Here is an 11,440-nt window from a genome sequence, read left to right on the forward strand (position 1 = left end):
ATGTTTCTAATGTGGTCCATTAAATACACAGACCTCACATACACAAAAGCTGTTCAGGGTTCTCTAAACTTAACGAGCCTTTTAAAAAAAAAAAAAAAAAAGCTTGTTGAATATTCCTCTAGACCAGCAGTTCTCAGATTTTTTGGTCAGGATCCCTTACACTCTTAAAGTTTTGAGAACCCTGAACAGCTTTTGTTTATGTGAGTTCTGTGTATTTAATGGACCACATTAGAAACATTGATACATCTTCCTAAGTATCAATATCACTGTATTAGAAAGTGAAAGATTGAAACATAATTTTATTGTCACAATAATAAATTCATTATGTTTAACATAAAGGATATATTATTTATGAAAAATGATTATTTTCCAAACCCCGAAATAACTTAGAAAAGTGGCATGGTTTTGTATTTTTGCGAGTATCATTGGTTTGGGTTAGAAGATTGCTGGATTTGCGTTTGCTGTATTGTGAATTTGCATTGAAGAATATGAAGAAAATTTGGCTTCACGCAGATAGGAGGCTAGAAGAGAGAAGGGGTATTTTAATAAGCTTTTCAGATAAGTATGGATATTCTTTCATACTAGAGCAAGATTCGGCAAGTAGTATTTTCTTTAAAAAGTTTATTTAGATGTTTTTATTTATTTTTGAGACAGAGAAAAAGCATGAGCTGGGGAAGGGGCAGAGAGAGAGGGAGACAGGAACTGAAGCGGGCTCCACACTAACAGCAGAGAGCCTGATGCGGGGCTCACACTCATGAGTTTTGAGATCATGACCTGAGCCGAAGTCAGACGCTTAGCCGACCGAGCCACCCAGGCGCCCCAGCAAGTAGTTTCTTAATAGTTGCGATGTGGCACCTGAAACCGTATCATTGAATTTCTGAGACTCTTTTGCTAATATCTATTGGTCTGTTTTGTACTTTGAATGGACCTTTTACCAAATATGCATGGTTCTGTGACCTGCATTGTTCATGTGGAAAATACTCAATTACTGAGTCATGCGGCTCTACACGGTATCGACACATTTCATAATACGGTATTTTAAAAGGTATCGTTTTGTTCATGTCCGCGGTGATCTTAGAAAAGTCTGTTAAGGTGGAACCTGTCAGCCTCAAAGTGGCAGATACAGATTTTCCTAAATCGGGATTTTCACGCAAAAGTTGCGCTGTTAACATGGCAACAGATACAGTTCGTGGTTTGCCTTGAAGTGACGAACCCACTTCATTAATTTTCAGAAATGTCTGCCGGATTCTCAGGTCTACATAACCATAGGTTTTGTCGCTCAGCTCTTTTCTCAAGTAAAAATGTTGTTTCATGAGAAAACAGACTAGTTCAGCTTGCCCCCTAAACAAAAGGATCTCTTCTTTGGGACAACCGTCATACTCGGGTGTGCAGAAAAGGCACTTTATGTGTGCACATCTCCTTTTGTCCCACAGGATGTGAAAACTGTGCTGCCTTGATTTGTGCTAAGGGCCACCGTAGCTTTTGCACCATCAGTGCAAATGTCAGCACAGTGAAAAAGTCAACTCGTGTTCAGTAACAACAAAAGTAGTTTTGACTTTGCAGATCCCCTCCCTGAAAGGGTCTTGGAGACCCTCTGGGGTGACGTGGATCATACTCGGAGAACCGCCGCTCTAATTTTTTATTTTTTAGTGTCCTAATATGTATTTATAATATTTACATATGTTTGTAAGTTTTTAAAAAATAGAAATGGGAACGTAGTGTTTCATAACTGCTGTTACTAAGAGAATATCGTTTATTGTGATGAGCAGTCTTTCCACTGCTCATCACAATAAACGATATTCTCTTAGTAACAGCAGTTACCAAAAGATGGGACTCTGGGCATGAAATCCAGCAGTCTGCTGGATTAGTGATTCTTCCTTTGGGTAGGACAGCATTCTAGAGTTTCTCTAAGGACTTGATCAAGTTATATGGCATTCTTAGATCTCCCACCTGTGTTGCATATGGCAGTGCTGTAAAGGCAGGTCACCTGGTCGCAGACTACTGCCCCAGGTGCATTTTCCAGTAGCATCTGGTTGCTAAAGGCAAGAGTGGCTTAGAAGAAAGCCTTAGCTTTTGACTGGAGGAGAAAGGAGAAAGTATTACAAGTAGCAGTGGTGCAAAGAGCTGTGGGCAGTTCTGGAAGCTAGAGCCTCCTCGGAAGCTAGAGTTGTCGCAGAGCTTCTGATCTTGTGACGCTGCCTGTGAGAACACGGCCTCTCCTTCTCTGTGCCTGCTGCTTTGTGTCCTGGTGGCAGCCATGGTTTGTTTTCTGTCCTAGGGCACACGGTGACACCCAGCACTGTAGGAAGGCTCTGCACCGGGCCGTCCAGTGCACCAGTGACTACCCCGAGCACGTCTGTGAAGTGTTGCTCACCATGGAGAGGACAGAAGGTGGGGACCCTCCGCTCTCGGCTTCTGGCTTGGAGTCTGTCCCATTTGCCAGTTGGTCTCAAGACTATAGTCTAAGGACAGACTGTGTACGGGTACAGCCGCTCCGATGGCACTCAGTGATTAGAGCATTGATGGCACTCGCCAGTGAGTCCACATCCTCTCGCCCCTCTTCTGAGAGTCTCTGGGTACAAGGAGGGCTCTCTGTGATGCGCGCTGGCACAGGGTTCTCTTCATTCTTTGCAGTGGGCAAAGCAGCCCTGTCTGCTCACTAGGTACCGGCAGCACTCCTCCCTCACCCCCGGTCATGACAGAGACATCTCCAGTCTTGTTCCCTGGGGAGCCAGCTCGCAGTTCAGAGTCCCTGCTCTAGCACAATGTCACGCACACGAAAGGCCTGTTGAGGGGCAAAGGCCTGAACATGGCCTTCGGTGGGGTGTGCGTCCCTTGTCCTAGCTGAGAGCCTCGGTATTAAGTTCTCAGTAGGAAATTGCATTTACCTATGGGTGTTGATCTAGATTTGGGGTACGATCCCCTCGGAACTGGAAACAAAACACGGAAGCAACAAAAGCAAATAAAAAGCACCCTAACGTTTATCATTTGAGCAGCTCTTAAAATCCTTCATCTTCGCGTAAATGCCTTGTACCCGTTACATTAGAATGTCTTCTTAATCTTTGTCGTGGAAAGCCCATAATAGATCGTATTCTGGTTTTTAAGTCTCTTCTAAAAGAAAAGGGATGTTTTAGACATATCTGGGAGGACTATTCACATTCTGAAAAGCTCAAGCCTGCCATAAGGAAGTCCTAAAATGGGGAGCCGACTCTCCGGTTTTTATTGTCTGATGGGAGAGACCTCCGGTAGAGGTGTGGGGAAATTAAGAAAATTTTATACTGTTGCATCCTTGCAAATGCAAAAAAGTTAAAGTTTGCTTCTCTTTCTGTCAAGGTACTCTAGAAGATTGGGATATAGCTGTTCAGAAAACCGAAACTCGATTAGCTCGTGTTAATGAGCAGAGAATTAAGGTGATGATGCTTATTTAAAGTCTTCAGAACCTCTGCTAGCTGTTTTGACTGTGTTTCGTATGAATATTTCTTGTCAAAACCTTTGAGGTCTTAAGTATCGTTTGCTCAGAGAATATTAATTAGTGAAACACTTGAATCCGCATTGAAGCCTATCTTGTATCATTTTCTTGGATTGGTTCAAAATTTGAGCCCCAGCAATAAGTATGTAGTGGGGGGGATTTGGGACCTAAAAGTTATTGGGCTATAGTTGAAAGAGATAGAATGGAGCCCCACGTAGCCCAGTGATTGGAACTTGAACCCGTCCCAGTTAATGAGAGCCCCAGTTTTACGACGTGTTTCTTTCTTTTGGTGAGTAATTTCTGGGGACACTGCAGAGCATGCTGTAGACTTGAGACACAGAACCCTAAGAATCCTGGATAAGCCCTGGCCAGGAAAGTTGTGAGGACACCCTCCTCCTCCTCCTGGCGACCTCTCCTCTCCCTGGGGTAGTGAATTTCCACTCCCAAGTCCCCTTCCCTCGCCACTCCCCACGGGTCTGTAGAGTTCCCGCAGTCGCTGCATTTTAGTGATGCGTCCGTGTTCCCAACTTCCCAGGTTGCGGAGAAGGAAGCGGCGCTCGCCCAGCAAGAAGAAGAAAAGGCAGAACAGCGGAAGAGGGCCCGGGCTGAGAAGAAGGCGTTAAAAAAGAAGAAAAAGACCAGAGGCGCAGACAAGCGCAAAGCAGAAGAGGATGATGAGAAAGAGTGGGGCGATGATGAAGAAGGTAAAGCTTTCTGGAAATGCTACTTGGGAGCATCTCCAAGTTCCAGTGAAGTTATGAAAAACATCCAGAGAACTTTTGTCTTAAGCCATGTGAGAATAAGTTGCTTGCATGGTGCCCCATCACCCTTCCTGTCCCTCTCCACCGTCCACGTGCGTGACCTCCCCTGCTGGGGCTCCACTCCGTGTGCCATTCCCTGCCCTGCAGCCACCTCGGCCTGTCTTCCCGGCCTCCACTCCCTCCACTGTGCCATCGCCCTGCCTCCGCCTGCCTGCTGTGTGGAACCCCCCTCACCCACTCGGGCTCCCACACCCCAGCTGTCCCTGCCGCCCCTGCCCCTCATCCTCTCAGGCTCCAGCATCCTGCACCGCAGCCCCAGCCTGCGCGGGCACCTGCCTTGTTCGGCCTGCCAAATGGTTCTGACTTGGTAGAGTCTTCAGCCAGTGTTTCTCTTGCCCCTGCCATTCCAGGGCTGGGCAGGTGTGGGTCAGGTTTATTTCAGCAACGTCAGTCAAGGTAAAAGCATTGTCTCTAGACATTAAGGGACGCCATACGTTTTCCTAGTACAGTGGTGTCAACCAGAGGGAAATAGTAACGGAGCCATCATCCAATTGAATGACCTTTTGCTTATGCACCTTTTGGGGGCTTCAGAATGACCATGTATGGGTAGCTCACAGTCCTAGGGCGCCAGGTTTAGCAGGAAAGGCAGATGTGATGTGACTGCAGTGGTGGGTAGTCAGGATCGTGGGAGAGCACCGTGTGGATTAATGGCGGAGGCCAAAGGGCCACTGGCGGGTCAGCTGTCTGCAGGAAAGACTTCACGCATCTCGGCATCTGGAGGCGGGAGGGGTCGCTGTCAAGTGCAAAGGAAGGGAAAGGTAAACCAAACAGTGCCACTGACAGCGAGGCACGAGGCACAGAAGAGCCTGGCATTTTCTCTGAATGGCAGGTAGCTGGGTTTGAGCCCCGATGCGTGCTGGGGGCGGTGTGCTGGCGTACGGGAGGCTGGGGGAGGCGAGGCCGGAGGAGCTGGCCGGCCTGCCCACTCGGGGCCGCTCTTGAATGCAGCGTGCAATCGTTAGACTTCATTAGGAGGGCAGTGGGGAGTTGATGGAAAGGTCTGGAAGTGGGGCCAGTGCCAATTGGCTTCCAGGACCGTTCCTCAGGAGGCAGTGGGGCAGATGGGTTGGAGTGGAATGTTGTTAAACTCTGCTGAAGGACACGAGACAGCAGTGAACAGTTTAGGGACTGCAGTGCTGTGTAGATGTGGAGCCCGTACTGCAGAGTCACCTAAGGGGTTTGTTTAAATTCAAGTCTCCTGGCCCCATCCCTCCGTTGCTGCCCCAGCAAAAGGGGTACTAGAGCATTTGCCACCTGAAGTTGGAGATCCCCTGCCCTTTGATGCAGGTGACTCTTGAACCTTGAGGGTTAGGGGTGCCGACCTCCGGCACAGTCAAAAATCCACGTGTAACTTTTGATTCCCCCCAAACTTAACTACTGCTAGCCTACCGTTGACTGGGAGCCTTCCTGGGATGCTGTCAGCAGTTGACTAACACATATTTTGTGCGTCACGTATGTTCTATACCGTATGCTTATAATGAGGCTAGAGAAAAAACGTAATTGCAAAAACCAGAAGAGAAAGTACATTTCCATGCTGAATGGTATTTATCAGAAAAGTCCACGTGCAAGTGCACCTGCACAGTTCAAAACCGTGTTGTTCAAGGATCAACTGTATAATTAAGAGTGGACGATGGGGGACGCCTGGGTGGCCCAGTCAGTTAAGCATCGCCTTCAGCTCAGGTCATGATCTCGTGGTGTGCGAGTTCGAGCCCCGCGTCGGGCTCTGTGCTGACAGCTCAGAGCCTGGAGCCTGCTTCGGATTCTGTCTCCCTCTCTCTCTCTGCCCCTCCCCCGCTGACACACACACTCTCTCAAAAATAAAAAAAATTAGGAAGAAAAAAGAGTGGGTGATGGAGACTTAAGTGATCACCTGATTTAGTCCACTTACCTGAATGTAACTGAGGCCCAGAAAGTGGGGGGACAAGTTGAATGGGTGAAGCAAGACTTGACAGAGGGCGTGGTATGGCCCAGGTCCAGAGAGTGTGTCCTGGGCAGCTGCCACAGACCAGCCGTTTGTGGTGGGAGGAGAACTTTCCCGCAAGAGCACTTACGGGGAACAGCTCGCTGAAGAGAAGAAATCTTAATCGTTGCTACTTTGCTTCCTTCAACCTGTAGAGCAGCCTTCCAAACGCAGAAAGGTTGAGGACAGCACTCCCTCAGCTGGAGAAGCACAGGACCGAGAGCCAGAAGCGGGCCTCTTGGGGAAAAGTGTGCCCGTGGACGTGGACCCCCCCTCAAAGCAGAAGGAGAGGGCGGCCGCCCTGAAGAGGGACGTGCCCAAGGTGCCCCACGACAGCAGCAAGGACAGCATCACCGTCTTCGTCAGCAACCTGCCCTACAGCATGAGTGAGCCGGACGTGCAGCTCCGGCCGCTCTTTGAGGCCTGTGGGGAGGTGGCGGAGATCCGGCCCATCTTCAGCAACCGGGGCGATTTCCGAGGCTATTGCTACGTGGAGTTTAAAGAGGAGAAGTCTGCCCTGCAGGCGCTGGAGTTAGACCGGAAGAACGTAGAAGGGAGGCCGATGTTTGTTTCCCCCTGTGTGGATAAGAGCAAAAATCCCGATTTCAAGGTGGGTCTGTGCAAGACGACGCCTTTCGTGTTGGGTTGCTGCGGGCAGAGCGAACGCTTTTCTCCTGGAGCCTCTAACATTTAGCGTCCACGTGCGGTATCTGTCGTCTGGTAACTGCCGCGTTAACCGGGTCTGTTCTGAGCTGGGTAGCTGAGGCCTGACTCCTGGCTCGGTTTCTTCGAGCCCGCGCTGGTTGACACGTGATGAGAACATCAGGAACCGTAACAATGGCTGCTTGCCGCTGAATTTAGCAGTGGAGAGGGGGCGAGGGGGCCGTGTGAGGTATTTAACATACTGCCTTGTCGGCTCCTTGCCCACACTAGGAGAACAGCGGCTTCCATTCTTGCCATGTTCTGGAGGAGGAAGTTCAAGTGACTTGCTTGGAGTGGTGCCATTAACAATTCACAGCACCCAGGGGCGCCTGGGGGGCTCAGTGGGTTAAGCGTCAGACTTTGTCTCAGGTCACGATGCGGCTGTTCGTGGGTTCGAGCCCCACATCAGTTTCTGTGCTGACAGCTCGGAGCCTGGAGCCTGCCTCAGATTCTGTGTCTCCCTCGCTCTCTGCCCCTTCTCTGCTCATGCTCTCTCACTCAAAAATAACAAACGTTAAAAACAAACAAACCAACCAACGTGTGGCGCCCGGGGTTGGCTCCCGTCTCTGGGCTGAGTCTGGTATGCACTAGGGTGTGGGTGCTGGACGGGGCTGTGGGTGCTGGACTTCGTTTCCCTCCCTTCTTTCTGTAGGTGTTCAGGTACAGCACTGCCCTGGAGAAACACAAGCTGTTTGTCTCGGGCCTGCCTTTTTCCTGCACTAAAGAGGAACTGGAAGAGATCTGTAAGGCTCATGGCACCGTGAAGGACATCAGGCTGGTTACCAACCGGGCGGGCAAACCGAAGGTCAGTGTCTGCGCGCGATGCGTTAGCCTCCCAAGGCTCGGGCCAGCCTCGTTCTCCATCCGTTCGGGCTGTTAGGTTCTGAGTGGGTTTCTGGTTTGTCTGCTGAGAAACGACAGGTTGACAGAATGATAGGACACTTGGTTCTACTTGCATTTGGACTCGGATTGGCTCGTTTCCAGCTAATTATGCTAGAAAGAATAGGGCATCGGCCGTGGCGGGGAACCTGCCCTGAATGAGCAGGGGCCTCAGCGCAGACCCCTGGCTGTGAGGTGTGGGCGAGGTGCCCTCTTCCGGAGCGAGCGCCCTCTTGCCCAGGCGGGCCCCTTCACTAGGCCTCCAGCCACCACTTCCCGTCCCTCCCCGAGACCCCATCACGTCCTCCCCTTAGCCCCCCCGGGCACCTTGCGAGATCCTTTTTGTGCGCCATTCTGAGTAGTTGTTCAGGCACGTGTTAGGATGACCTCTCGTTCCCCCGGCCGTCCAGGGTGATGGAGAGTTGAAGACTATGAAGCCAGGAGGGGCCGAGGTGCAGACAATGAGGGCTCGTCCCGTGTCCAGCCGCCTCATCCATTTGTTTTTGCTGGATTTATACTGGTCCGTCTGTCCGTTTCTTTCTTTCCTTCCTTATTCTTATCTTTTTTTTCTTTCCTTTTTTTCTTTTTTTTCTTTTTTTTTTTTTTGCTGGAGCAAGCATGAGGTGTACCAACCTCACAAAGATGATCTGAAGTTACGGTCGGTGGCAGAAACAGAGAGGGAGAGCAGGGCCAGCGAATAAATCTGTAGACAAAGGACGGTGGCGGTGGGGGGAGGGAACCCGATGACGGGGTGCCTGCCCGGTACCGGCTTCCAGAACTGAGGGAGGAAGTCGGGTCTGGCTGCGCAGCACCTGACCTGACGGCTCTGGCTCCGCCTCTTTCAGGGCCTGGCTTACGTGGAGTATGAAAGTGAATCTCAGGCGTCACAGGCCGTACTGAAGATGGATGGCATGACCGTCAAAGAGAATGTCATCAAAGTGGCCATCAGCAATCCCCCTCAGAGGAAGGTTCCAGAGAAGCCAGAAGCAAGGAGAGCGCCAGGTGGTGCCTTGGTGCCGCGGCAGATTTACGGAGCGTAAGTGCTTGGGCGCCACTGGGCGCAGACTCCGTCCCGGCCGGCGCCGCTAGCTGGTTTCCTGCTAGTCACGCGGGCTTGGGCAGAGAGCCAGGGCCTGCCGTGCTGGGGACGCTCACCGTGGCTCACCAGAGCAGGGTGCCCGGAGCAGGTCCGCACGGCGCGTGAGCCGGGGAGTGGAGCCCTTCCTGGTGTTCACAGTTTATACACGTGACTTACTTGAGGGCGGTCGGTTTCTAGGCGGCGGTTATTTTAAAGCCTCCTTTGGCAGTAGGGTCCATACGTGTGGATTCAGAAGCTTGCCAGGGTGACCTGTAGCCCCAGCTATAATCCTCTAAGAGCGAGGTTTTCAGCCGGTAGGAATGAGACGGCAAAATTGTGACGTTAGTTGGTGAGGCCCGAAGGATGACAGCATTTTGATCCGCCCTGCTTGTGACTGTATTGCACAGGGTTGGTCTTCGCCAAAATTGTGGAAGGGGCAGTTTGTTAAACCGGTTTTCGCCAGTTCAAAGTCAGGGAGAACGGGGATCATCCCTACCTTTCTCGTTTTTACTCTTCACCTCTTAACTTTGTGCTCTGTGCATTGAGAGAAACTTGTCTCGTAACAGACTACAGAAATGACCCTTGAAAGTACAGTCTTCACCTTTTAGCTTTGGGTGATTTAAGACCATCCTGGCTTCTTTTCCCAAATCAAGGAGGGGCCGTGAATTGTTGCTTGGAAGGGATACATTCGGTGTTTGCTCTTCCAGGCGGGGGAAGGGAAGAACCCAGCTCTCCCTGCTGCCTCGTGCCCTGCAGCGCCCGGGCGCCCCGGCCGCTCAGGCTGAGAACGGCCCCGCCCCGCGGCCAGCGGTCACCACCTCAGCGGCCACCGAGGCACCCAAGATGTCCAATGCCGATTTTGCCAAGTTGCTTCTGAGAAAGTGAATGGGACTGTGGAGAAGGGAAATGCCTTACTTCATGCTGGCCAGGAAGACCACCCGGCACCCAGCGGTACTCTGGGTATGGAGGGGCCCGGGGCAGCACCCCTCTTGCACATTTTCCTCTGGGTTAGACAGAAAGGGATGAGGGTGTCCAAGGGAAGAGGCTTGAAGCGCTCCCTCATATTGAGGGCAATAGGAGGAAAATGATCACTCCGTGGTTGGGCCCAGGGTGTAGTTTCCTAAAATATTTTTGTGTCTTATGGAGTGAGAAACAGAAGTGAAACTCAAACACCGTTTTGAGACCCACCTGTCCAAATGTTTTCGGCCAGCTCTGGCCCCCTTTTATAAGACACTTCTCTTACACCTTGCACAGCACACGTGCCCGTCACTCTTTTAATTTTAAAAGACAAAATGGCAGATGCTAGTAATTCACCAGAATGGCCTATTTTAGTAAAGGGGTGGTGGGGATAGGGGAAGTCACCTAAAAAAAAAATTGATGGATTTTTGTTCAAGGGGGCTGTGCGCGTTTTTATATTATGTATTTGTAAATGACACATCGACCCATTGTTTTATGTTTCCTAAAAGCCGAGTCTTTGTGACATTTGTTTTGTCTGGGAGTTCTATGCGCCACCTGCCGTGGACCATTTTCTTTGCCTAGTGTTGAGTGAACTGTATTCTTTGTCTAAACATCGCGTTTCAGCCCTTTGGTTTTGTTTAAATGCCATGTCAAGTGCAAACTTAAATTCTTCCCACTTAGCTTTGTTTATTAAACTGAAGTTCTCTTAAAAACTTCTTGCCGAATGGTACTCAGATGTTCATTCAAACCCGGACGTGTTTTGAGATGGGTGCACTTGGTGTTACCTAACACATGTGTGAATAGAACTTTTGTAAGTCCAATCCTGTTGTCCCTTTGATTTAAATCCTTTCCGTTGTGATGGGTCTTCAGTTTTAAACTTTACTTTGCAGCATGTTGGCACTGCAGCTTTTAAGCTTTTTTTTTTTTTTTTTTTTTTACCTCTCCGCTTCTATCAGATATTTATTGCTTTAAAAGCAGCATTGCCAGTCCAATAGGGAAATTGACTTTGTAAAGACACTTTGGGGGAAGAAATCAGGAAATGCTTCATGTGTGATGGAAATCAACCCACTTCTCTGGTTTTTTAAGTTTCTGTGCATCAGGCTTTACTACATTTTTCACAGAAAACTGTAAGCATTATTCAAAAGCACAGACAGAAGAGCAAAAGGAAGCCCTTACGCGCCTGCCACTGAGCCTCAGCATTTCCCATCTAGCGCATCGGCCTTCATTTCTGCCTCCACCCCCTCCTGCCTGTTACGGACATCACAGGACTCCCCCAGTAACGGCGTAGCACCTGCCTCAAAGAGATAAAGACCTAAAGGTCACAGTATTGTCATCATCCCTAGAAACATGAGCAGTCATGCCTTCGTGTCCTCAGCTATCCATGTGGCCAGTTTCCTGTTGTTCTGTAAATGTATCCCCCGCCCCCCACCCCGGTAAGTTAGGATCGGTTGATAAACCTCCCAAGGCTTTTAATCTGAAGGTTCCCCTCTACCTTGTCTTTCTCTTTGGCACAAAACATTTTTTGTCAGTTGTTACTCCTGAATTAAATTCAAGTAGTGGCTGCTGGAAGCAGC

General features: G+C 49.9%; 1 protein-coding gene and 1 pseudogene across 2 annotated transcripts in view; one reads left to right on the forward strand and one right to left on the reverse strand.

Moving 5' to 3' along the window:
* SART3 (spliceosome associated factor 3, U4/U6 recycling protein) overlaps nucleotides 1-10,687 on the forward strand; it is a 37,645-nt gene extending 26,958 nt beyond the window's left edge. For both annotated transcript variants that reach the window (XM_040443659.1, XM_040443660.1), the window contains exons 13-19: nucleotides 2,279-2,391; nucleotides 3,334-3,410; nucleotides 4,005-4,173; nucleotides 6,406-6,860; nucleotides 7,605-7,757; nucleotides 8,677-8,867; nucleotides 9,617-10,687. In XM_040443659.1, the coding sequence (XP_040299593.1) occupies nucleotides 2,279-2,391; nucleotides 3,334-3,410; nucleotides 4,005-4,173; nucleotides 6,406-6,860; nucleotides 7,605-7,757; nucleotides 8,677-8,867; nucleotides 9,617-9,794 (1,336 nt within the window). In that variant the 3' untranslated portion in view covers nucleotides 9,795-10,687. The remainder of the gene's footprint in view (nucleotides 1-2,278; nucleotides 2,392-3,333; nucleotides 3,411-4,004; nucleotides 4,174-6,405; nucleotides 6,861-7,604; nucleotides 7,758-8,676; nucleotides 8,868-9,616) is intronic.
* Nucleotides 9,394-9,507, reverse strand: LOC121010505 (uncharacterized; annotated as a pseudogene).
* Nucleotides 10,688-11,440: the final 753 nt, after the last annotated feature.

The sequence above is a fragment of the Herpailurus yagouaroundi genome, unplaced genomic scaffold (genome assembly GCF_014898765.1).
Source record: "Herpailurus yagouaroundi ecotype Mexico unplaced genomic scaffold, PumYag 191, whole genome shotgun sequence".
NCBI lineage: Eukaryota > Metazoa > Chordata > Mammalia > Carnivora > Felidae > Herpailurus > Herpailurus yagouaroundi.